The sequence below is a fragment of the Octopus bimaculoides genome, chromosome 16 (genome assembly GCF_046866305.1).
Source record: "Octopus bimaculoides isolate indiv1 chromosome 16, ASM4686630v1, whole genome shotgun sequence".
NCBI classification, from domain to species: domain Eukaryota; kingdom Metazoa; phylum Mollusca; class Cephalopoda; order Octopoda; family Octopodidae; genus Octopus; species Octopus bimaculoides.
This window is the reverse complement of record NC_142943.1, coordinates 7,127,087-7,151,941: the sequence shown is the minus strand read 5'-3', so window position 1 is coordinate 7,151,941 and position 24,855 is coordinate 7,127,087. Positions and strand designations below refer to the sequence as shown.

The 24,855-nt window shown below is 38.2% G+C and overlaps 1 protein-coding gene across 1 annotated transcript in view; it reads right to left on the bottom strand.

Annotated features, from left to right (window-relative positions):
- The window catches only part of LOC106874795 (type 1 phosphatidylinositol 4,5-bisphosphate 4-phosphatase), a 32,703-nt gene continuing 7,848 nt past the window's right edge, over positions 1–24,855 (bottom strand). The window contains exons 2-8 of the mRNA XM_014922650.3: positions 8,836–9,038; positions 7,361–7,467; positions 5,757–5,853; positions 5,050–5,099; positions 3,829–3,919; positions 2,692–2,746; positions 1–269 (exon numbers count right to left, since the gene is read on the bottom strand). Coding sequence (XP_014778136.1) covers positions 184–269; positions 2,692–2,746; positions 3,829–3,919; positions 5,050–5,099; positions 5,757–5,853; positions 7,361–7,467; positions 8,836–9,038 — 689 coding nt within the window. The 3' untranslated portion in view covers positions 1–183. The remainder of the gene's footprint in view (positions 270–2,691; positions 2,747–3,828; positions 3,920–5,049; positions 5,100–5,756; positions 5,854–7,360; positions 7,468–8,835; positions 9,039–24,855) is intronic.

Here is a 24,855-nt window from a genome sequence, read left to right as displayed (position 1 = left end):
TTTTGTTTTTTCTTCGACTTCTTTGAAAGTTGGTTTTTTTTTTTTGTTGTTGTTAAACATACATACATATATATATGTATGTATAGATATTTTATATCATATATTTGTTGCTGTGCAAACAAGTTAAATGATAGCAGACACATCTGAGAGTGGCAGAGCTGAAGAACTGTTGACTGTTGGTTCCTACACAGGACGTCGGATATGGCTAACTTTCATGGTACCTAAACACAAAGCTCGCAGCAAGAAAAGAGCCGTCAAGATAAACGCCACTGAAAAAAAAAAAAAAAAAAAATTAAAACAATGTTTGTATTTGTATGTGTGTGTGCATCATCATTGTTTAATGTCTGTTTTCCATGCTGGCAGGGGTTAGACGGCTTAACATGGAGCTGGCTAGCAGGGAACTGTTTAGATTCCAACTGTCTGTTGTGACATGGTTTCTACGGCTGGATACCTTTCCTGATGCCAACCATTTTACAGAGTGTGCTTAGGTGAACAGAGTGTCAGGTACTTTTCATGTGCCACTGGCAAGGGTGCGTTTATGCAGCACTGGCCCGGGTGCATTAACGCAGCACTGACACCCGAAAGGACAAGCCTGTCTTTGTGGAAGACAGCAATTTTACTTGGCCTGACACGTCTCATCAAGTACAGCAAATCGCCACATCTCCCAGTCCCTTGTCGTTTTCTCAGTGAGGCCCAACATCCAAAGATCCTTTCTCACCACTTCATCCCATGCCTTCCTGGGTCAACCCCTCCCACAGGTACCTTCCACAATTAGAGCTTGGCATTTCTTTATACAGCTGTCCTCATCCAGACACATGTATATATGTACATATGTGTATGCATACATGTATATATATATATATATATATATATATATATATATGCATGTGTGTGTGTGTATTATTAGTTTGTCATTGACAGTGACTGAGGGATATCACACGGGAGAAGACAACAGGTCATTGTGTGTCCAGCTCTGCCAATCAGTTCGATACGTGCTTGGATGGCTCTGCTGCAGGTCAGGCGGCACTGGTGATCTGCTGGGAGTGAAGGGAAGGCGTTAGCTCTGGACTTGCGTAATTCATGTTTTCTTCTGCTTTGTAAACAGAACAGGATTGCAAGTACACAAAGAAAAATGTCTGTTTGTATATATACACACATACATAGGTGCAAGCATGGCTGTGTGGTTAAGAAGTTTACCTCCCAATAACATGGTTTCAGGTTGAGTCCCATTGCATAGCTACCTTGGGTAAATGACTCCCACTGTAACCCTGGGCCAAGCAAAGCCCCAAGTGAATTTGGTAGATAGAAACTGAAGGAAGCCCATTGTATATTAGTGTTTGTAGGTCGTTTTCACAGCAACCACCCTGTCAAAGGCTTTCTTCAGATCAATGAATACTATGTAGTGGTTTACTTTTTGCTAAGTACTTCTCCTGAAGTTGCCAAACTATAAAGAAACTATCAGTAGAGCTTCTTGATTTTAGCCATTGAAAAATTTCCAGTCCTCCAGAGGTGAATAAAAAGAGAAAAAAAAGATTCCTTTGCACTCACTTCTGACTCAAGCAGATCATTGCCATTTGCCTCAAGTTCCCTTTTCTTTGCTGCCATAGGTTGAGACAAAGTTGTTGCAATCAAAGTCAGTTTTTATTTGGAGTTATGGCCCTCTAAGACTGGTTGTGGACCTTGACTTGCTGTTACCAGCAACTCTATATAGCATAATGGATGTGTGGAAGAAGCCTATCATAAATACATATGTGTGTGTGTCCCTTTATTGTGACCTCACATGGTGGCTGTAAACAAGCATCATAATCATACATGTAAGTTTGTTTATTTCCAGCCTTCTGTGGGAAAAATATCTGGCCATGGGAAAATATCACCTTGTTTGGAGACAGGCAAGGGTTGGTGACAGGAGAGGCATCTGGCCATTGAAAGTCTGCATCAATTCCATCTAACCTATTCAAGCATGGAAATGAGCACATTAAAGGAAGATAACGTGTTGAGAGAGAGAGAGAGAGAGAGAGACAGACAGACAGACAGACAGACAGACAGAGGGTAAGAGGAATGAAGGGAGACTGATGTGTTTGCTGAGGAAAATGGGATAGTTCTGGAGTGCCTCATTTGCAGGCTTTGTTGGCTTTGTTGGCTTGAAATGACCCAAGACACTTTCACACTTGGCACATATGTTTGCAATGGAGTGAACCTGGCAGAGCGGAAGGGGATAGTTTTGGGAAGAGATTTGTCCAGTGTGTGTGTGCGCGTGTGACTGTATGTGTGCGACTGTGTGTGTGTGTGTGCATGCATGTGTAACTGTGCATGTGTGCGCGTGACTGTGTGTTTGTGTGTGAGTGAGTGACAGTGATGTGTGTGACTGTGTGCAACTGTGCATGCATGTTAGGCAGTGTGTGTGCGTGTGACTGTGTGACTGTGTGTGTGTGTGTGTGTGTGTGTGCATGCACATGGTGTGTGGAGTTAGATGCGGCAAATGTGGAGTTTTATGTGTTTTATATAGTATTATATATAATGGGAGTATTAGCCTGAAGAACTGTCATGTTTGAGAACTGAATCTAAGGAGACGGTGTATATATGGCTAATCTGTGAGTTGTTCTTAATATCTTTGTTCTCAAATTTACATCATTAAAACCAAATGGGTTTTAGTTAGCAACTGAAACTAGCAGGAAATTCTCTTTTACTCACCTGCCCAGGCAGCATATATTCCTTTGTTTTTCATAGCAAGCTGGTAAGTCATCACCTGCAAGAGAAGAGTATCAAAGAATACAGGCATCTCGACATTTACAATCACACAAAAACAGACACACCATTAACAGTCCTAGATAGACAAACTAAAGAAGGCCTTTTATACACACACAAGGATAGAGACAACTGACTCTTTTACAAACACACACTAAAGACAATCTTTCATTTCAATTAACCTCACCATTAGAAATGAAAGAAGATTTAATATTTGTATTGACACCTAGACAGGTGTTTTCTTTTGTGGATGTGCATAAAGTAACAGACAGGACTCTAACTAGGAATTTCAGTTCCTTAACCATGTTCAAGTCCAGTCTAGAATTATGTATTCATCCAGGAATGAAACAAACCCAGGAATAATCAAGGAATGAATGAGATGAAACAGTGTAAGTATCAATATTAAAAGAAAAATTCTTGTTTCTAAAAACGAAGTAAATAAGTAGATAAATTTTAATTTGGAATATTTTGTTTCTGTATTTGGTTTGCAAGATGATTGATGTGAATGTGTCTGTTGAAACAGAATTAGTTGTATCTTGGGAGGGTCATTATGCCAATAACACACACACATACACTAGTTCTAATTCACTGCTTTGTTATTTGTCAATTGGTTAGTTATTTAACCAATCAACTAATTGATTGTTCAATTAGTCATTCAGTTAATCAAGTGTTTTTACCAAAGTCCTTTTGTCATCATTTGTGGCCCCTTCAATGACATGCCCTTCCCTGCTCCAGGTCAGTTTCAGGAATGGCTTTCAAAATCAAATTATAATTTGATTTAGTTGCAAATTGAAAGGTTCATTATGCTGACAAGCACATACATGTTATTGGCATAATGAATCTCTCCTGGACACAACAAAAAACACAATAAAATACTTTTCGACACACCAGTTTGAATGTGGATCAAGAATCTTGAAAAACAAATACAAAAACGAAATACAATTTAATTAACAAGGACTTGTCTCAGACATTTTCCCAAATTAAGTTTTGAACAGTGAAATAGAAATCTGTAAAAGTGAAAACAACAAACATTGTTTGGAACGGTAAAGGATTCTAATACAGGAGAAAATAAAGATTCCTTACTGTCAGTACTATGGCAGTTCCCAAGAGAATTACACCTAACGCTGTATAAACAATTGCTTTTTTCCGCACATATGAAGGTCCAACTGCTGAACTGAAAGATTACAGAAACACATGGAAAAATTAGAAACTATTAAAAATGAGAGAAAATTCAGTAGAACAAGAACTGTACTGCAATAGTGTATGTATTATTCCTAGGGCTATACTGACCCAGAATAGCAGCACTTGTCAGGACCCTGCTATGGGTTAATTAGCATGATGACAAATTGCCTCTGTAAAAAAAAAAAGGTCTCTCATAAACGCCCCAGTGGACTCAGGAGAGATGAGACCCTTCAGCTGCTCATCTAAGAGAAGGTAATTCCATTCAGATCCCACATCCTGTGACTACTGGGCTCAAAACACTTGTAGCAATAGATCTATACAAGTCTGACAGGCAAGCAAGTGGGACAGGTTCTGCACAAGCCCATACCTGCTACAATAATCCTTTCTACTATAGGCACAAGCCCATACCTGCTACAATAATCCTTTCTACTATAGGCACAAGGCCTGAAATTTGGAGAGATAATCGATTGCATCAACCCCAGCCTGTACTCAACTGGCACTTATTTTATCTATGCCGAAGGTAGAGTCAGCCTCAGTAGCAGCATTTGAACCGAAGAAGACAGACAAAATGCCACTAGGCATCTTGTCCAGTCGGCTAACAATTCTGCCAGCTGGCTCATTTTAATATTGGTCATCACACAGCTTGTTCAGTAAAACGAAATGCCGGCACCAAAGACTGTGCAGCTGTGACTTGCAGAAGCCTCATTCGTCAAAGTGACAACACAGAGTCCACCATACATTGTAGCATGCTGTTTTATGATGTTGGTAGGGTACTGTAGTATATTGCAGTATAGCACTACATTGTGGTACAGCACTACATTGTGGTACAGTGTTGTATAGTGTAGAATACTGTGTTATGATGTAGGTAGTGTATTGTGTATGAACTTAAATGACAATAAATAAGATGATTCTCTATCATTCAACAACAAGGGTTCAGTTGATGGATCAATTAAAATACCTGCTCGTCAAATTAGCATAAAAGTGGCTGAGTATCCCATACACTTGTGTACAAATATTAATAAACTCTGGTACTCTGGTATTGATAATTTAGAGGTGTGTGTATATATATATATATATATATATATATATATGTATAGATAGATAGATAAACTGAGTACTTACACTCGCCGACAATGTGGACATCGTACCAATGATGTTGATCGAACATTAAACTGCAACAAATTAATATTTCAAATTATTATTATTATTATTATTATTATTATTAATAGCTGGTACAGTGGATGTTCCACTGGTTTAATCAGAAACAACCACCAAGTTTTTTTGGTGTTCAAAAATGTAAGAAGTGCGCATGTAGAACTAACAATCTTATAAAACTGTAAAACCTTTTAAACTTTAGTTTCCTGAAAACTCATTTTGGTTGAAATTTTAATTAAAACCTGAACTTTTTAATATGGGTATTTAGGTTCTGGCAGGTACAGTATGTAATGTGGAAACTGGGGTGGTATTTTTAGGTAAGAAAGGGGCAGTTTGTAACATGAAAACTGCAGTAGTCCCAGGTAGGCTGTAACTGGAAATGGTGGAGAGTTTAACCTGCTAGCATTTAAACTGGCTGAATCAAGCCCAAATATTCTATCTACTGTATGTTCAAATTGGCCTGACCTGACCTTTCGCACCTACCCTACTATGTCCTCCTAAAAATAAACAATCATCAAAATCTCAAAACTACAAGACAATGCAGGATTCATTCAAAAACAATGTCAATAAATAAGCATTACAGTTAACAGATTAATCCGAATGTTAAAGGGTTAAATTCATTAAAAAAAAAAAAATTTTTTTAAATAAAACAATAAAAAAAGCTAAATAATTACCAAAAATGTTTTGGCACAATGTGCACACTCAATGTGACTGGTTCCGGGTGAATGCATCATAACTGTTGGAGCAGGACTGAGATTGATAATTCTTTTGCTGCAATTGAAACAGAAACAGAACAGGTTACAGGTGTAAATGGCTGAAATGTCAAACACAGAATTGGTTTAACTGGACAGGCATCGATCGAGGTGGCTGTGAAGTCATGAGGAAGAGATTTGTTTATTATTAATGTTGTTGTTGTTGTTGTTGTTGTTTAGCCCTAGGTTCAACCCTAATTAAGGAGACTTTTCTGATCAAAGTATTCTACTTTAGGCGCAGGAGTGACTGTGTGGTAAGTAGCTTGCTTACCAACCACATGGTTCCGGGTTCAGTCCCACTGCGTGGCACCTTGGGCAAGTGTCTTCTACTATAGCCTCGGGCCGACCAAAGCCTTGCGAGTGGATTTGGTAGACGGAAACTGAAAGAAGCCCGTCATACATATGTATATATATACATATATATATATATGTATGTGTGTTTCTGTGTCTGTGTTTGTCCCCCCACCATCGCTTGACAACCGATGCTGGTGTGTTTACGTCCACGTAACTTAGCGGTTCGGCAAAAAGAGACCAATAGAATAAGTACTAGGCTTACAAAGAATAAGTCCTGGGGTCGATTTTCTCGACAGCATGGCCGTAGTCAAATGACTGAAACAAGTAAACAAGTAAAAGAGTACCTATTACCGTTCAACTTTTTTTTGTAAGATATATCTAGGACTACACTATTTAATGTAGCCTCACCATTTATAAGACAATAAGGTGTATTTGAAAGAGATTTGATTGCTATTTCTAGCAGACTGAGTGACTATGTAGAAACTCCCTGATTAATTTATTCTGACCAGTTTGGTGATGGGGAAAGCAAATGCCAGGACTGAGCCAGAAGGGGGAAGTCAAGTGTAAAGTAATATATTAAGAGTTTGAAATTCTGGCACAAGGCCAGCAATTTGGGGGAGGGGTAAGTCAAATCAACCTCAGTATGCAAAGCCAGCAAGTTCAGGGGAGGGGTAAGGCCTGAAATTTAGGGGAAGGAGATAGTCAATTACATCAACTCCAGTATTCAACTGGTACTTAATTTATTGACCCTGAAAGGATGGAAGGTAAAGTCGACCTTGGTGGAATTTGAACTCAAAACATAGCAATGGGCAAAATGCTTAGCTGCATTTTGCTCAGCATGCTAACCACTCTGCCAGCTTGCTGCCTTAATAATAATAATAATAGTAATAATAATAATAATAATAATAATAATAATAATAATAATAATAATAATAGTAATAATAATAATAATAATAATAATAATAATAATAATAATAATAATAATAATTTTAGCAGAAGGGGATGATTGATTACATTGACCCCTGCCCTTGAGTGGTACTTTATTTTATTAACCCCAAAAGGATGAAAGGCAAAGTTGACATCAGCATGGTTTTGGATGAAGAACTAATCACATGTTGAGTTTAAAAGAAGAAGAGACGGAGAATAGAATGAAGAAAGGGGAAGGAGGAAAGAGGGTAAAGACAACAGGGAAAAGATTGAAGGAAGAGAAGGTAAAAAGGAAACTTTCTTACCAGTCTGGCCGAGGGCAAGCAATTCTTTGAGAAGCTCCCTTGCAGATGAGGAGACAATGACATGGGCACCGGACATATTTCTTCCCAGGAGGAGCTGCTTTGATTGGCTACAAATAGTGTTAATTTGCATACATCTTAGACATTAAGAATCATTCTAAATCTCCAAAAACACACACATTTTTAACATAACTTTCACAAACAATGAACTCCATATATTCTGGTTGACTGAAAATATATATATATGTATCTAAGACGTTGTATCAATTCACCGTTAGACGATGGTGAGAGGGACAAACGCACACACACACACACACACACATGTGTTTGTGTGTGTTTACATATGTGTATATGCATATGTATATGTGTGCGTATATACAACCTTCAAAGTAACAGTCATGTATACAACTTGAACTGACGCACATATCAGTACATAAACATATGTTCACATGTACATACATATGTACACACACACAAACACGTCTACACACTTACCCTATTACTCACGTACATCCATAAGTACATACGAGCATACGCACATACATACATATCTACATATATACATACATGTGTATAGGCATGCACACATGCATACGCATGTACACAGATGCATACGTGCACATGTGCATGCACATACATACATACATACATACACACGTACATATATATCATGAACTAACTTAGTTTCTCAGAGGCAGCACAGAATTTTGTCAGTGAACAGGTCGCAGTCTCAAAGCGACGAAAATATTTTGACAAATTAAATTTAAATGTTGAAGTGAATCTAACGGATTTTGTGTGTTATTTTAAATGGCTTATAAACACCTTCCACGCTGCAATTGTTTTCGTTCCAGCACACAATCTCAGATCAGGTCACTTGCTATGCAAGTACATCTCCCTATATATATATATATATACATACATACATCATAGCCAGACACAATGAGAGTAAAGTGTAGAATATGCTATGGTCTGGAGGAAATGGCATAGCTCAGGCAAATGGTACAATCCAATGAAGACAATGAAACACTCACGACAAAACATGACAGTAAAAGGTGAAGAACCCCTTTCAGTTTCGAATGACCATGAGATTGCACCTAGGAAGTCCCCCTCTGGGCAAGGTTGTTTATGGAAGACCAGAAGTCGCCCATGCATACCAGCCTCCCCTTCTCCATGCCACCGATGTTATCCAAGGGAAAGGCAAAGGGACCGATACAGCTTGGCATCAGTGACATCACAACTCATTTCTACAGCTGAATGAACTGGAACAACAGGAAATAAAGTGTCTTGCTCAAGAACTCAAGACACAGCCTGGTCTGAGAATCGAACTCACTACCTCATGATTGTGAGCCCAATGCTTTAACCACTGAGCCATGTGCATAGAACTGGTACAGTCCAGTTCAATGAAGATGGTGAAAGTGTCACAGCAAGACAAAACACAATGATGATAAAAAGTGGGAAAGTGAGAACTTTGTACTTACCGTGGCTTCGTGACAAACACTACATTTGACAACATGTTGGTGAAGTTTGCCTTCTATATTAATCATTGCCTGGCAAACCTTGCAGTTGATCATCGGTATACCACCCTGGGGTGTTGGGGTGTAAGGAAGAGGAAGTTCATTAGAAGAAAGAGGAGGAACCAGTTGAGAAGATGAAGATGATGATGATGTTGTTTCTGACCTCCCTGTCGAGGAAAAAAAATACATATTTAAAAACAGGTTTGGTTATTTGAAATGGAACAGGAAGACAAGTTTCCACCATGAACAAAAGGTGCATATAATGGCAGTAGGAGCAGATAAGCCTATCAAGATGTGTAGGTTGAGAACACAGAGGAGACATAAATTTTATAAATCTGTAATAATATAGCTGGAAGATGATAGTTTATCTCTACATAATATTGGTTTCAAACTTTGATGTCAGGTTAGTAATTTTGTGGGAAGAGCAAGTTGATTACATCAACCCCAAGGCTCCACTTCCATCTTTTTTTTTCACTTGTTTCAGTCCTTTGACTGCAGCCAGGACTTATTCTTTGTAGGCCTAGTACTTATTCTATCAGTTTCTTTTGCCAAACTGCTAAGTTACAGGGACGTAAACACACCAACGATGGTTGTCAAGCGATGGTGGGGAGACAAACACAGACACAAACATATCTCTCTCTCTCTTCTCTCTCTCTCTCTCTCTCTCTCTCTCTCTCTCTCTCTCTCTCTCTCTCTCTCTCTCTCTCTCTCTCTCTCTCTCTCTCTATATATATATATATATATATATATATATATATATACACACACACACACATGACGGGCTTCTTTCAGCTTCTTTCTACCAAATCTGCTCATAAGGCTTTGGTCTTCTACTATAGCCTGAGGCTATAGTAGAAGACACTTGCCCAATTTGATGGAGAGACTGAACTAACGTACACCACAAATATTCGATCACTATAAACAAATCAACTTTGCAGGCTGTTCAACATTGTCCGTCATATACAACAGGAGAGCCTCACCACACACACACACATATATGCATATATACATACATACATATATGTAGATACATACATATATATGTATATAGGTACACATATATGGGTACAGGATGTCATAAAATGTAAACAACCTGAAACACGAAAATAAAGTTGGGTACGCAAAGAATGAGAGAAACAAATGGAAAACAAGACAAGTAACATAAAAAACGACCCTTCATCAGTTGTCAGGTGCCCTTCTACTCCTTATTTCAAGCAATGGTCTTTGCATATCCAAATTTATTTGCGTATTTCATGTTGTTTATGTTTTATGACGTCCTGTACCCATGTATGCATACCTATATACATTTAAATGTATGTATTTATGTACATATATGCATGTATATAATTTGTATTATTATTTGATTGAACGACATGCATCCCTTTCCAAGTTATATATATATATATATATATATATATATATATATATGTATGTATGTATATATATAGGGGATAGCTGTAAAACAACATTCAGATGAACTACAAAAAAATATAGTGGACAGGTATGAGAATGGTTGCTCTAAACTAACGAGAAGATAAAAAGAATTCCCCTGGATAAGCTGCTAGTTCATTATACATGACACTTCCTCACAGTTAGGTAAACTAAACTAATGGGGAATTAATGTGTTGTGAACTGAAACAACATAGCAGACCCTTGCTCTCATACACACACACACACACACATGAACTCATAAAACATCATTTATTAATAACATTCCTAAAGTGCAAATTTTATTAATTAAAATACTTTATTAACAATAGTGCTTTGATTTTATTTTCATTTCATTAACAATAAGTAGTAATTCATTTAGTAGATTAATGACTATTTTAAAAATTTTATTAACAAATGAATTTCATTAAGAAGAGTAATTTATAAATTTCATCAACGACAATAATTCACTAATTTCATTAATGACAGTAATTAATATAATTAATGACAGTAATTTATTAATATAATTAACAACAGTACTATTGTTTTCATTTCATTTAATATTATTCTAATTAATGGTATGAGATACCCTTTTCTCATACCCAAAAAGCCTCAAAGACCTTGGGTCCTTTTTGGAAAGTCCCCCCCCCCTCACTGCCATAAGCTTTAACCCTTTAGCCTTTAGATTACTCTGTCGTATCTAATGCTTATTTATTCACATCATTTTGAATTAATCATGCATTATCTCATAGCTTCAAGACTTCCATGACGTGATTGTTTATTTTTAGAGTGAGATTGTAAGATAGGTGTGAGAAGTCAGATCTGGCTGGTCTGAACACAGTAAAAGAAGGATATTTAGGCTGGACATGGCCAGTTTAAATGCTAAGAAGTTAAGGCACTAAAAAATTTCCCCCACTCCTTGAATACACATGACTGATTTTAGGGCTTCTTTAATATACCCGTGCATCTTTTACACCATCAGATATGGCAATAATATTTTTCATTTCATTACCAACAGCAGTTTTATATCATCATTGTTTAACGTCCACTTTTCATGTTAGCATGGGTTGGACGATTTGACTGAGGACTGGTGAAACCCGATGGCTACACCAGGCTCCAATCTGATTTGGCAGAGTTTCTACAACTGGATGCCCTTCCTAACGCACAGACATCAATAGTTTTCTGAGCTTGTTAGGCAAAGCAGGCAGGACCAGAGCTCGTGATCCTACTAGACAGATGTGGCTGAGGTTCAGTTTGAACATCATCATCATTTTAATGTCTACCTTTTCCTTGTTTGCAATAGAGTGGGTGGGATGTGTTTACTTCATTGCAGTTGTGCTGAGCAGGACGTGTTTACAGGATGGAGAGCAACAGGCTCCCCAAAGGCAGTTTTCTATTCTGAACTGTGTCAGAGCAGAAGTTGTGATACAGGGATGTACAAGAGATATCAGAACACCAGCATCTCCCCAGACACCTGGGAGGAGAAGGCCTTGTCGCACAATAAAGGGCACCGATTGTTGAATCTCATCATTCTAGCCATTGAAAAGAAACAACAGAGAAAATGCAAAAGAGCACATGAGAGATGTCACCCCTCCGCTGCATCACGATCAAGCCTCATAGTCCACATGCGAGTTTGCCAAAGACAATTATTGAACAAGAACAGTCAACATCGACCTATGATGGACAGCCAAAGAATTTACTGCCAACACACAGACATCACTAGTTTCCTGAGCTTCAAGTATTTTCTCCTGCCATTTATTTGATTGAGTTGTCATCTGTTTGATCACTCTGTATTTTGAAATTAAATGTGAAGCAAAGAAGGTGGGACAGAGCCCACAGATGTGAGCAGAACTCTGCTGTGAACATCACTTAAGATTTGTTGAAGATTTAGCATCTGATCAGAACCAAAGTAATTCCTGGTTATAAACAAGAAATAACAGGCATGGCTGTGTGGTTAAGAAGTTTGCTTCCCAACTACATGGTTCCAGGTTCAGTCCCACTGGATGGCACATTGGCCAAGTCTCTTCTACTAAAGCCCTGAGCCAACTCAATTGTTGAGTGGATTTGATAGAAGGAAACTGAAAGAAGATAATCATGCACGTGTGTGTGTGTGTGTGTATGTATTGTTAAGGTCATAAGCATTTAGAAACTTCGAGACACGGTAATAAGCTGAACTCAAAACAGATAAAGCGACAAATAACCATTATCTGTAGCTTTATCTACTCTGAGTCTCATTGTTAAAAATAATTTTTAAATATATATCTTTTACTTGTTTCAGTTGACTGTGGCCATGCTGGGGCACCACCTTGAAAAACTTTTAGTCAAACAAATCGACCCTAGTTGCCAAGCCGGGGGTAACAAACACATGTGATGTGTGTGTGGAGGCGCAATGGGCCAGTGCTTAGGGCAGCAGACTCACAGTCATAGGATCGTGGTTTCAATTCCCAGACCGGGCATTGTGAATGTTTATTGAGCAAAAACACCTAAAGCTCCACAAGGCTCCGGCAGGGGGTAGTGGCGAACCCCGCTGTACTCTTTCGCCACAACTTTCTCTCACTCTTTCTTCCTGCTTCTGTTGCACCTGTATTTCAAAGGGGGCCAGCCTTATCACACTCTGTGTCAAGCTGAATCTCCCTGAGAACTATGTTAAAGGTACATGTGTCTGTGGAGTGCTCAGCCACTTACACATTAATTTCACAAGCAGTCTATTCCGTTGACCGGATCAACTGGAACCCTCGTTATCGTAACTGACGGAGTGCCACAATGTGTGCGTGTGTATGTGTGTTGTGTATAGACTGTTGACTTCTATCAGTTTCTGTCTACCAAACCCACTCACAAAGTTTTGGTCAGCCCAAAGCTATAAAAGACTTACAAGGTGCCATGCAATGGGGCTGAACCTAGAACCATGTGGTTGGAAAGCAAGCTTCTTACAACACAGCCATATATATATATATATATATATATATATATATATATAAACTGGAAAAACCAAATGTTATGTAATGAACTGCATTAGCCTACAGCAGTTTCTGCTGTAAGATGCACTTTATTTGGGAAAGTTACATTTTCTGAAAAATATAACTTTCCTAAACAAAGAGTATTCACGAATATACCAACACTAACGCCCCTGAGGGTAATATAACCTGGGAACACGCAAAAGCCCTTTTCAGAGTTATTTACTTTGAATTGTTATCTGATATCTGATTAGTCTGTTATTACATAACATGTTTCCCGATTTTAGTATACATACCTTATTAGTATTTCCTCCTATGTTGTATATACTTTGGGAACACCTTAAAGCCCTTTTCGGGGCTACTTTATTTGAATTCTTACTATCGGGTAACAAATTTCATGTTATTACATAACTGACTTCACAGTTTGGGTTTTCATAACTTATTGGGATTTCCTAAAAACAAGATCCTGTGTAAGACAGTTTGGTATTCTCTGCAAATGCACAAAAACCGTTTTAAGGGCTACATTCTTTGTATTGCTGTTATTGAATTAGCAAAACAATTATGAGAACGGAACCAAAGGGGATAAGCCCCGCTTTCCCGGGAATTACCGGGTACATCATCAGTATATATATATATATATATATATATATATATATATAAACAATATATGAGTATATGCATATATATGTACATGTATGTATATACGTTCATCTACATGTACATATAGATACATAACTGGGTACATGACGTGGCAAAAGAACAAGGACAATGGTAAACAAGGTGCAACAAACAAGCAGGCCACATAGAAACATCCCCTTCATCAGCTGCCACCATTAAAACTCCGGCGTTTCGAAGAATATATATATATATATATATATATATATATATATAAAGAGAGAGAGAGAGAGAGAGAGAGAGAGAGAGAGAGAGAGAGAGAGAGAGAGAGAAAGAGAGAGATAGAGAGAGAAAGAGAGAGAAAGAGAGAGAAAGAAAGAGAAAGAGAGAGAAAGAGAGAGAAAGAGAGTGTGTGTGTGTGTGTATTTATGACTGCTTGTCTTGACATCACATGATAGTCGTAAATGATTATCACTGTCAGACAAGCAGTGTCATTTATTTCCAACATTTTGCAAAAACCATTTTCCAGCCATGAGGTGATATTAACTTGCTTTGCAAACAGGTGAAGGTTTGCAACAGAGAGAGCATCCATCTGCTTCAATAAACGCTGTCCAACCCATGCCAGCATAGAAAAGTGGACGTTAAAACAACAATGATGATGATGGTTTTTAAGATTTTGTGACGCCCGTTTTGATTGTGAAACTACGCTTCATATATTTGGCCAGATATTACATTTAGTACAACAAAAGGCTAAACACAGATTAGTGCATATTAGTAAGCTATTCTACTTCACACGAGATATGAAATGATAAGTAAACTTTGCCATTTTACTGTTGTCAACTGCATCATCAGTTCTAACTTTTCTATTATTATTATTATTATTACTGTTGTTGTTATTATTATTATTATTATTATTATTACTGCAGTTAACAATCTGTTAGCGTTTATAATAGTTTTCTCACTCTGAAAAATAGATTTAGCAAGTAAACAATGAGCTACTATATAGTCTGCTAGAAATAACAGCCAAATCTTCCACAAACTACACCTTACTATCTTGAAGAAGGACACAGTGGATAATGTCTTCTATATATACAAAACAGCTACAGCTTCCCTGCCCTCTACATGTAGCAGCTACAGTTCCCCTACCCCATGACATGTAGCAGTTATGGACCCATCCCATGTCTACATGTTATACTGAACAGAGAAAGGGGGAGAAGAATGGCTTAACTTTTTCAAAAGATGTTATTTCATGGCATACATATGATAAGTGCAATGGTCAGCTTCTTGTGGCACGAGCCCTTGCATCTACACTGGACAACTTAACGTGATGTTAGCAGCCCTCGGTTATACCAGGATAGTTTCATATAGTGTTAGGCCCTCATAGCTACACCAGAACAGTTTAATGTGGTGTTAGGGCTTCATGTAGTTTCAGGACTTCATGTGGTGTTAGAACTAACCACTAGGAGGTGTTCCTGTGTAGCTGCAAGGGCTAACAGCCACACAAGAACATCCTCAATTACTGTTGATCCTGGTAGCAAGAACAGCCCAATATTAATTTCAAGGGTTACTGGATCATGACATGTAGGTGTCAAGTGATTAAGATATTGCCGTATTCTTACAACTAATGAAAATTTAATTAATCAACCAATCAATCAGTTAAGTTGTATGATAGAGCGAATTGATTGCATAGATCTACATTATCAACAGTGTACCTTCTTATATTTAGAAGGACTGAGCACAGTGTTTATCTCTACCAGCTAGATGTACTGAGCATAGCAATAAACTAATACCTAATACCTAATTACCCCTAGGTAACCTAGCCAACAAGAGTTATATTTGCTTGTGTATAAGTCACACTATTTTTTATTTGATTTTTACTGAAAAAACTGGGGTGTGACTTACATGGGGCACAGCTAAAACTATTAAAGGAAAAAAAATTGTACCAAAATTTAATACTAAATTAGGGTTGCAATTTGTATGAATAAATGCGGTAAGTTCCAAAGGAAAGTGTTGGGTGCAGTACCAGTGAAAAACTCAACCCATTTAAGCCAGTAGACCAACGCTGTTATTAACAAGGCCTGTAAAGACTTCTTAAAATAACCACAACCTCTCCCACTCAATCATATCATTTGCGAATTCATGTAATTTAACGAGCTAGAAATTTGTTTAATTGCTTGCATAGTTGTGTGTGCGGTTTAAAATATATGTAAATATGAATTGCTCCCTAAACAAACATCTGTGAATTTTTTTGCTAATGAATTACTGGATAATTTTTTGTTTGGCTAAAGAATCAACTGGTTAGAGCAACATCATTGCAGTTATTTAGTTTAGCACATACACCCATGCACACATTATATGTTAGCTTTTCCATGCTGATGTGAGTTGAGTAGGCTATCACAAACTATGCCAATTGTTACATGGCAGCATAAAACTGAACTGTAGTACCGTGTATCATCACTGTTTTAATGTCAGATTTTTGGTGAAATTTGTTGAGGCAGATTTTCTATGACAGGATGATCTTCCAGCTGCCAACTTTCATCTGTTTCCAAGCGAGGTAAGATTTCCCCATGGCCAAACATGATTTTCACAGAAGGCTGGGCACAAATGATACTGCTTGTATGACAGGGATGCTTGTTTATGACTCTCACATGATGTCAGCACTAGGGTACACACACACACACACACACACACACACACACACACACACAAGCTTCTTTCAGTTTCCCATAGCTATAAAAGGCACTTGCCCAAGATGCCATGTAATGGGATTGAACCAGAGATCACATGATAGGGAAGCAAACTTCTTAACCACATATCCATGCCTGTGCTTTACAGTATTGACAGAATGTGAATCATTGTGCCAGTGGCACAAGAGAAGCTGCCCTGTGCAAAGGGAACTGAAGGGTCCCTTTGAAACCCTCATTCAAAATTATTGCTGCAGGCCCTTCGTGTCACCAACTACATAACAGAATCTACCGCAATCTTTACATAATAAACACTGAAAATGTGGAGAGAACAGCTTCTGTCACATTCCAGGGAGTTGTACCTGTGTATTATACATATTGTGTGTGTGTGTGAGAGAGATAGAGAGAGAGAGAAACAGAGAGAGAGAGAGAGAGAGAGAGAGAGAGAAAGAGAGAGAGAGAGAAAGAGAGAGAGAAACAGAGAGCGAGACAGACAGACAGAGAGGAAGGGAAGGAAGAGACAAATAACTGCACTCAGAAGTTTTATTCTTACAAATGTCATTGTTTTGTGGCCTTACCTACAAAACAGAAATCCACTTATATTAAACGAGGCAACAGTAATGAGGGCAGATAAGACTCTGCCTATCTGTAAACTGTTGTGTTGAAATTGTCAAGCCAGCCCCATGTCATTTCGAGGTAGAGGTAAACACTATCAACACCAACCCCACCGCCTGTTTTGAAAGGGTTCACAATCAATGAGGGGTTTAGTTGAAGCTTCAATCTATTAGATAGATGAGGGGGGGGGGGAACATCCCTACAAAAAATGGCCCTTCTCTCTTTGTAAAATGTCAATGTACTCCCAGCAACATTCCAAGGTTGTCTTGAAACTTAAGAGTGATAGTTAAAGTAAACAAATGATAAAGCAGAAATCAGTGATTTGTTCACAGCTACAACATTGATTTCTGTCTTGTGATCAATAACTGATAGATTGATGTCTTATTCACTCAACAGTTTCACCTTTACAACTTGGGTTTCGGTTATTATTGCAGTCCCAGGTCAACTCTGATTGAGCAAACTTTTTTGTCACGCAAATAATCGACCAACCGATTAGGTGTGACCCACATAATTGTTGTTCTAGATATACCATGCCACCTGTTTATGAGCTGACAACCATACCACAGATACTGGCATGCAATAGTAAACCAAAAGAGGTGCAGTGGGAGTCAGGAGATATTTTGCTGTCTTCAGGGTCCAGTTTAGCTGGACAGTTAAGATTGTTGCTTAGCCCCACATCAATCCTGATGGAACAGATAAACTAATGATTAAAATCCATTCCAGCCATGCCGTCTTTTGTCCTAGAATAATGTATGTTAGTCCAACACTGTGTTTATTTATAACTTGCTTCCTTGATAACTTCAGCAATTATATACTAAATAGGTTTTGTGTGTGTGTGTGTGTGTGTGTGTGTGTGTGTGTGTGTATCACCATCATCATTTACCATCCATCTTCCATGCTGGCATCAATTAGATGCTTTGACAGGAGCTGGTAAGCCAGAGGACTGTGCCAAACTTCATTGTCTGCTTTGGCATGGCTTTTACAGCTGTATGTTCTTCCTAATACTTACCACTTCACACAGTGGAGCCAACCAATGTTTTGTGAGAAAATTTAGTGGATGGAAACTGAAAGAAGCTTGTGTGTGTATGTGTGTGCATGAATGTTTATAACCTAGCTAAGTTACAGCTACGAACAATGACAGTTCTTGACATTTCCTATCAACATGTCAACTGCAAGTTCTGCACTTTTAAATTACTCTGGAATTAGAAAAAAAATCCCTCGTTTGAAAAACTTATAATGGGTGGTTTGGCAACAGGAAGAGCATCCAGCTATAAAAATCCTACTGCAATTACTTCCCATCTCAACCATAAGAAAAGCATGTAGAACAAAACAGACGCTATCATTTCACTTGTTCTGTTTACATTAGCTTTTCTATGAAGTAATCATGCTGGCTTCTCAAACATGCCTTCATACAATCTTCATTAGTGTTCATATTGTTTCTAGTTAAATAATATCTGAAAGGTATATGTTGTTTTAGATGTCAGACAAACACAGCTAAATAAATTACTGTCTCTAATTAATTTATTCACCACCACCATCACTCCCCATATCCAAAGTTCCTGGTCCATTCATTAATCAACATCTTCAAAGCCTTACATTCTGCTAACCCATTTGGTACCAAACTGCCAGAAACTATCTCTGATTCTAGATTACAAAAAAAAACCCTAACCATTTTGATACCAACCCACCTGAGAATGCCCTTGGTTTTGTGATATAAAACTACAGATGAGACGACACTAACACTTGGTTGGTATTCATTTATTGGAGTATATTGGAGAAACATGAAATGAGGTGCCTTGCTCAAGGACACAGTGAGACTCCCTGGTCCAGGAATTGAACTGATGACCTTATGATCTCGAGATAGATGGATGGAGGGAGAAATTTTTCCAAACCTCTACTCGGTCATATACAATCGTTGTAAAGCTTCAGACCATCACTGGAAATATTTCATAGACACGCAGACACATTACACTTAAAACTAAGCATCAAACCATCGCCACCATTGTAATATCTATATTTCTCTGAAAGAATGAGTCAGAAACTGTTACAGCATAACTTAAGTGGTTATTCAACCCGGTTGGTTTCACTTTCACTAAACCACTTCAACTAAAGTCTTTTGTTTTAGACTACTACTCACCAAATTACAATCACTTTTAACTGACTCACAAGCTAACAAGAGAACCTCTACTTGGTCACTCAACCTGCTAGAAATAGCAGCCAACTCTTCCTTAACCCCTTAGCGTTTAAACCAGCTGTATCTAACCCAAATATGCTACATGTTTTTAAGTTCTAACCAGATCCAGCCAGATCCGGCCTATTACATCTACACTTCAATGTCATTCTAAAAATAAACAATCACATTATCATAATCTTGAAGCTACAAGATAATGAGTGATTAATTAAAAACAATGTGAACGAAAAAGCATTACATTTGACAGAGTAATCTGAATGTTGAAAGGTTAAACTACAGCCTTCCATCTCTAAAAAAGGACAGATTGGTTAAATTATTGTATTTAATTCTCTTGTTACCATATTTCTGTTGAAATACAGTGCTTTTGTTTCAATTCCGTCATCATTAAGCTGGTGTTTGAAACATTAACATGAAATTTTAATGGAAGATTTCAATTTAGATTCCTTTAACCCTTTTGTTACTGTATTTATTTTGAGATACTGTGTTTCTTTCAATTACTTTAAATATAACAAAGAATTTAGTAAAATAACTTAGTTATCATTCAGCGAGTGTTAGGAACATAAGTTGCGACTAAGGTTTGGTGGAAGATTTTAACTCAAAACTTATGAAAACAAGACCTTTGTACTACAGAGCCAGTTTCAGCCGGATTGGAAACGAAAGGGTTAAAGTAGGAAACGTGTATCACAGAACTCAGACCAGCCTCAAATGGGTTAGCATTAAAAGGGTTAAGAAAAGAAAAAGCCAAGATTTGAATGTCTTTGGTCACAGGTCTTCCATGTCACATTGCTGATCATGAACTACACAACTTTTAACACAGCATATATCAGCCATTTCTCTTCCACATCAACACAAATCTAGTTGTCTTTCCTAACATATATATGAACCAATAACCTCTATTCAGGAGATGAATAAAGAATGTATTCTTTAACTGCTACACCATGAATAGATCTTGTACAAACATTCAGCTGAGACTTAAATAGCCATGTTATATACAGCATAGCATCTGCAATAACTTATTTAAGCTAACATTTCTTCAGCCAACATAACATTAAGGTGGTGGTGGGGCAGTCTGTTAATAAAAGATTTTATTCTATGTAATTAAATTTCAACAGAGGTACAGGTGTGGCTGTGTGGTTAGCTTGTTCTCCAAACATATGGTCTTGGGGTTCAATCCTACTGGGTGGCAACTTGGGCAAGTGTTTTCTACTATAGCACGAGGCTGACCAAAGGCTTGTGAGTGGATTTGGTTGAAAGAATCTGTGTGTGTGTGTGCATGTCCCTGTCTTGACATCATGCAATAATTGGAAATGAACATCACCATCATACGAGCGATGTTGTTTGTTTCCTGCCTTCCATGGTGAAATATTTTCCTTGATTGGAAACAGGTGAGGGTTGGCAACAAGAAGGACATCCAAATCTTCCTCAACAAATTTCATCTGACCCATGCAAGCATGGAAAAGAGGACATTAAAATGAAGGTGATGATGAAAAAGGGAAGAGTGACACTAGTTTTAGTGATTTAATGATTAATCTAAAAATTCAGATCTCAGAAATAGGTTTTCTGCCAGGCTCTATGCAGGGCACCAAAAGCCATACCTGCCCTATTTACATAGCAGCAGCAGACATTATATTGACTGTCTCCCACTAATTTCCCAAATATGGAAGCACAACAAAACCAATCCTTATGCCCTTTAGCAATCAAACCAGCTATATCCAACCACAATATCCGACATGTTTTATGTTCAAACCATCCAGAGCTGGCCGGTCACACTTACTCTACAATGTCATTCTAAAAATAAGCAATTACATCTTGGAAATCTCAAAGCTGTGAGATAATGTATGATTAATTTAAAACAATGTGAATAAATAAGAATTACATTTGACAGACTAATCTGAATGCTAAAGGGTTAAACCAGCCATGTCCGGCAAATATTCTGTTTTATGTTCAAAACATTAGAAAATCATTCAAGCGAGGTCGTTGCCAGTGCCGCTGGATTGGCTCCCGTACAGGTGGCACGTAAAAAATACCTTTTTTGAGCATGGCCGTTGCCAGTACCGTGTGACGGGCCCTCGTGCCGGTGGCACGTAAAAGCACCCACTACACTCTCGAAGTGATTGGCGTTAGGAAGGGCATCCAGCTGTAGAAACTCTGCCAGATCAGACTGGAGCCTGGTGCAGCCTTCTGGCTTGCCAGTCCTCAAATCGTCCAACCCATGCTAGCATGGAAAGCAGACATTAAACGATGATGATGATGATATATATATATATATATATAGGAATAAATAAAATCATCATCATTTAAACATCTGCTTTTTCATGCAGATGAGAATTGGGGCAAATGGCTGGATGCCTTCCTTGTGTGAGTGCATGAGTATGTATTTCCTTCATTTCCACATGTGTTTCCTGGTTATAAACAATGGTCTCATTGACAATTTGATTCTTTTTGCAATCCTCCTCGAAAGCATGTCTGGAATTCTCGGCATACCTTGACATTGTGCAATCTTTGTAAACAGAAAGTTCATTCATAGTGTTGCTCATATCTAGTCCTCCATGTAAACATGTCCAGGCTGTTTGCTGTTCAATAGACTTGAAGATTATTATCTTGATTGGAAACCGGGGTGGGCACAAAGGGAAGGGCATTTGTGGAAAACCCAGTCCCAAAATACCATTTAATGATCCAAGAATTTTTGGTGTCACAAAAAAGCGCTGGTGATAGTGCCACATAAAAAGCACCAAGTACACTCTGTAAAGTGGTCAGTGCTAGGAAGGGCATCCAACTGTAGAAACCATGCCAAAACAGATTATGGAACCCAGTGTGGAGCCTGGCCTTGCGAGTTCATCAAACTGTCTAACTCATGCCAGCATGGAAAATGGATGCTGATAATGATCATCATCATGAACAATTGTTGGCACTCCGTCGCTTACGACGTCGAGGGTTCCAGTCGATCCTATCAACGGAACAGCCTGCTCGTGAAATTGACGAGCAAGTGGCTGAACACTCCACAGACATGTGTACCCTTAACGTAGTTCTCGGGGATATTCAGCATGACACAGAATGTGACAAGGCTGACCCTTTGAATTACAGGCACAACAGAAACAGGAAGTAAGAGTGAGAGAAAGTTGTGGTGAAAGAATACAGCAGGGTTTACCACCATCCCCTGCCGGAGCCTCGTGGAGCTTTAGGTGTTTTCGCTCAATAAACACTCACAACACCCGGTCTGAGAATCGAAACCGCGAGTCCGCTGCCCTAACCACTGGGCCATTGCGCCTCCACTATCATGAACAATAACCCATCGATTTCTGATGCTTTACAATGAAATAGACAAATCTAATGTCATCGAAGAATTAGTCACTAGAAAAATATCATGGCAACCAATTTCCAAACAATAATACCAAACTTAGTTATTAAACTAAAATTAATAAGAAAAAAAAATACTTGCTAATATGAAATATGCGCAGTAACATCAGAGTCTGTGTTATGCAAGAATAGAGACAATTATAACAAGCAATGTTTTAATTAACACAACACAGCTTGTTAGACATCACAAATTATAACAGCAGTGACTGTGACAAAAATTAATGAATAGTCACAATTTCTGTTTGGAATGTTCATATACAAAACATTAACAGTTTTAATGCCCATTTTTAATTAGTCGTGAAGCTCCTCTACAATAAGAAATCTTTTCTGCTCTAGCTTGGCCCCTTCCATCATACTTTAACCCCTCAGCTCTTCGTATAAAGCTGCCTGCCCACACACACACACACACACACACACAATCAACTTCAGGGTTCAGTCATTTCAAGTTGAATGGCGACCTCACTAGTGCTGGTGGGAAAAAAAAAACCTACCCTGTACACTCTGAAAAGTAGTTGGCATTAGGAAGGCATTCATCCATAGAAATCAAGCCAAAGCAGACATCAGAGAATGGTGCAGTTTCTGGACCTACTGGATCCTGTCAAACCATCCAACCGATGCTAGCATGGAACATGGACAGTAAAAGATGATTTTTCCATGTGTGCATGGGTCAGGTGAAATTTGTTGAAGATTTTCAGTAACAGGATGTCATTCCTGTCTCAGACCAGACACCTAACCCAATTCTCCTAAAGACACTTGTTGGTTAAAATGGTAGAGGATTAAATCAATTGCAAACAACAAAAACACAAGGGCAGGCTCTACAACGAATTTCCCTAATTTCTGCTTATCTAATTTCACTCAGAAGACTCTGGGCAACATGAGGATGCAGTAGAAGACAAAAGCAAAAAAAATTACTGTACAAAACAAAGATCTTAACTATAATTCACAGTCATGAGTGAGTCCATAAACTGAGAAAGAATTGAGCGCTATTTTAGCAGGTCGAACAACCACATAGAAACGCAACATTTTCGTGGGTATTGTTTGAAGGAAGAGAAAATTCAAGTGCATCTGCAGACAATGAACAATATGAGGGTAACACCAGTGACATTTCTAACCATTTCGGGTTAGGGAACTCTCACCTAAGAGGCTTAAAGTTAAAGGAAGATATGAGCTTGCTTTACTTGACACCTCTCACAATATCGTGTGTGTGTGTGTATTGTATATATGTATAGTGTGTGTGTGTGTGTGTGTGTGTAATCCGCTAAATTAAAAACAGACAACAAAAACCCGTAACTTAACTCCAATTTGAAAGGAAAAGGAAAATTTGGCGGGGAGAAGGATTGCAACAAGCCTTAACTGTAAAAAAAGGGCCATTGAGTGACCTGAAAGCGTTTAACAAATAATGAAGGACAGGGGAGGAGACAGACAGGAAGGTAGGTGTGTATTACAATGTCACAGGCTGAATTGAAAAGACTTCTTTAGTTAAATAAAACAGGACAAAGACTTATTCATAAATTAATTACTAAACAAACAGCAACAACAATAATAGTTCTTTCAAATTTCGGCACAACTGGTACTTATCAATCATATCGACCCAGTAAGGATAAAAGGTAAAGTAGACACCGGCGGAATTTGAGCTCAAAACGTAACGAGTTGAAAGAAATGTCGCTAAATATTTTGTCCGACTCACTAATAATTCTGCCAACTCGCGACCATAATACAAAATTCTGTTTTTAATATAGACAAAAGGGTTGAAATTTGGGTGAAGAAAGCTTGTCGATTACATCGACCCCACAAAACTTTATTTTATCGACTCTCGAGGGATGAAAGGCAAAGTTGACCTCAGCAGGATTTTAATTCAGAACGCAAAAAAGAGCCGGGAGAAATGCTAAACATTTTTGTTCGACGCTCTACGAATTCTATCAAATAATTTCTTTTATTGACCAGAAGGACAGCAGACATTGGAGACCAATATAAAAGAACGAAATACAACACGCGCGCGCAGAAAGGGGTTTACATCGACAGGTATACGAATATAACAAAAGATAACTAAACTTAAACTACACAATCAGCATTCATAATTTTAATAATCCCGTGTGTGATTAAGTTGTTTGTGGATGAGGTAGAAGTGGGTGGGTAGATA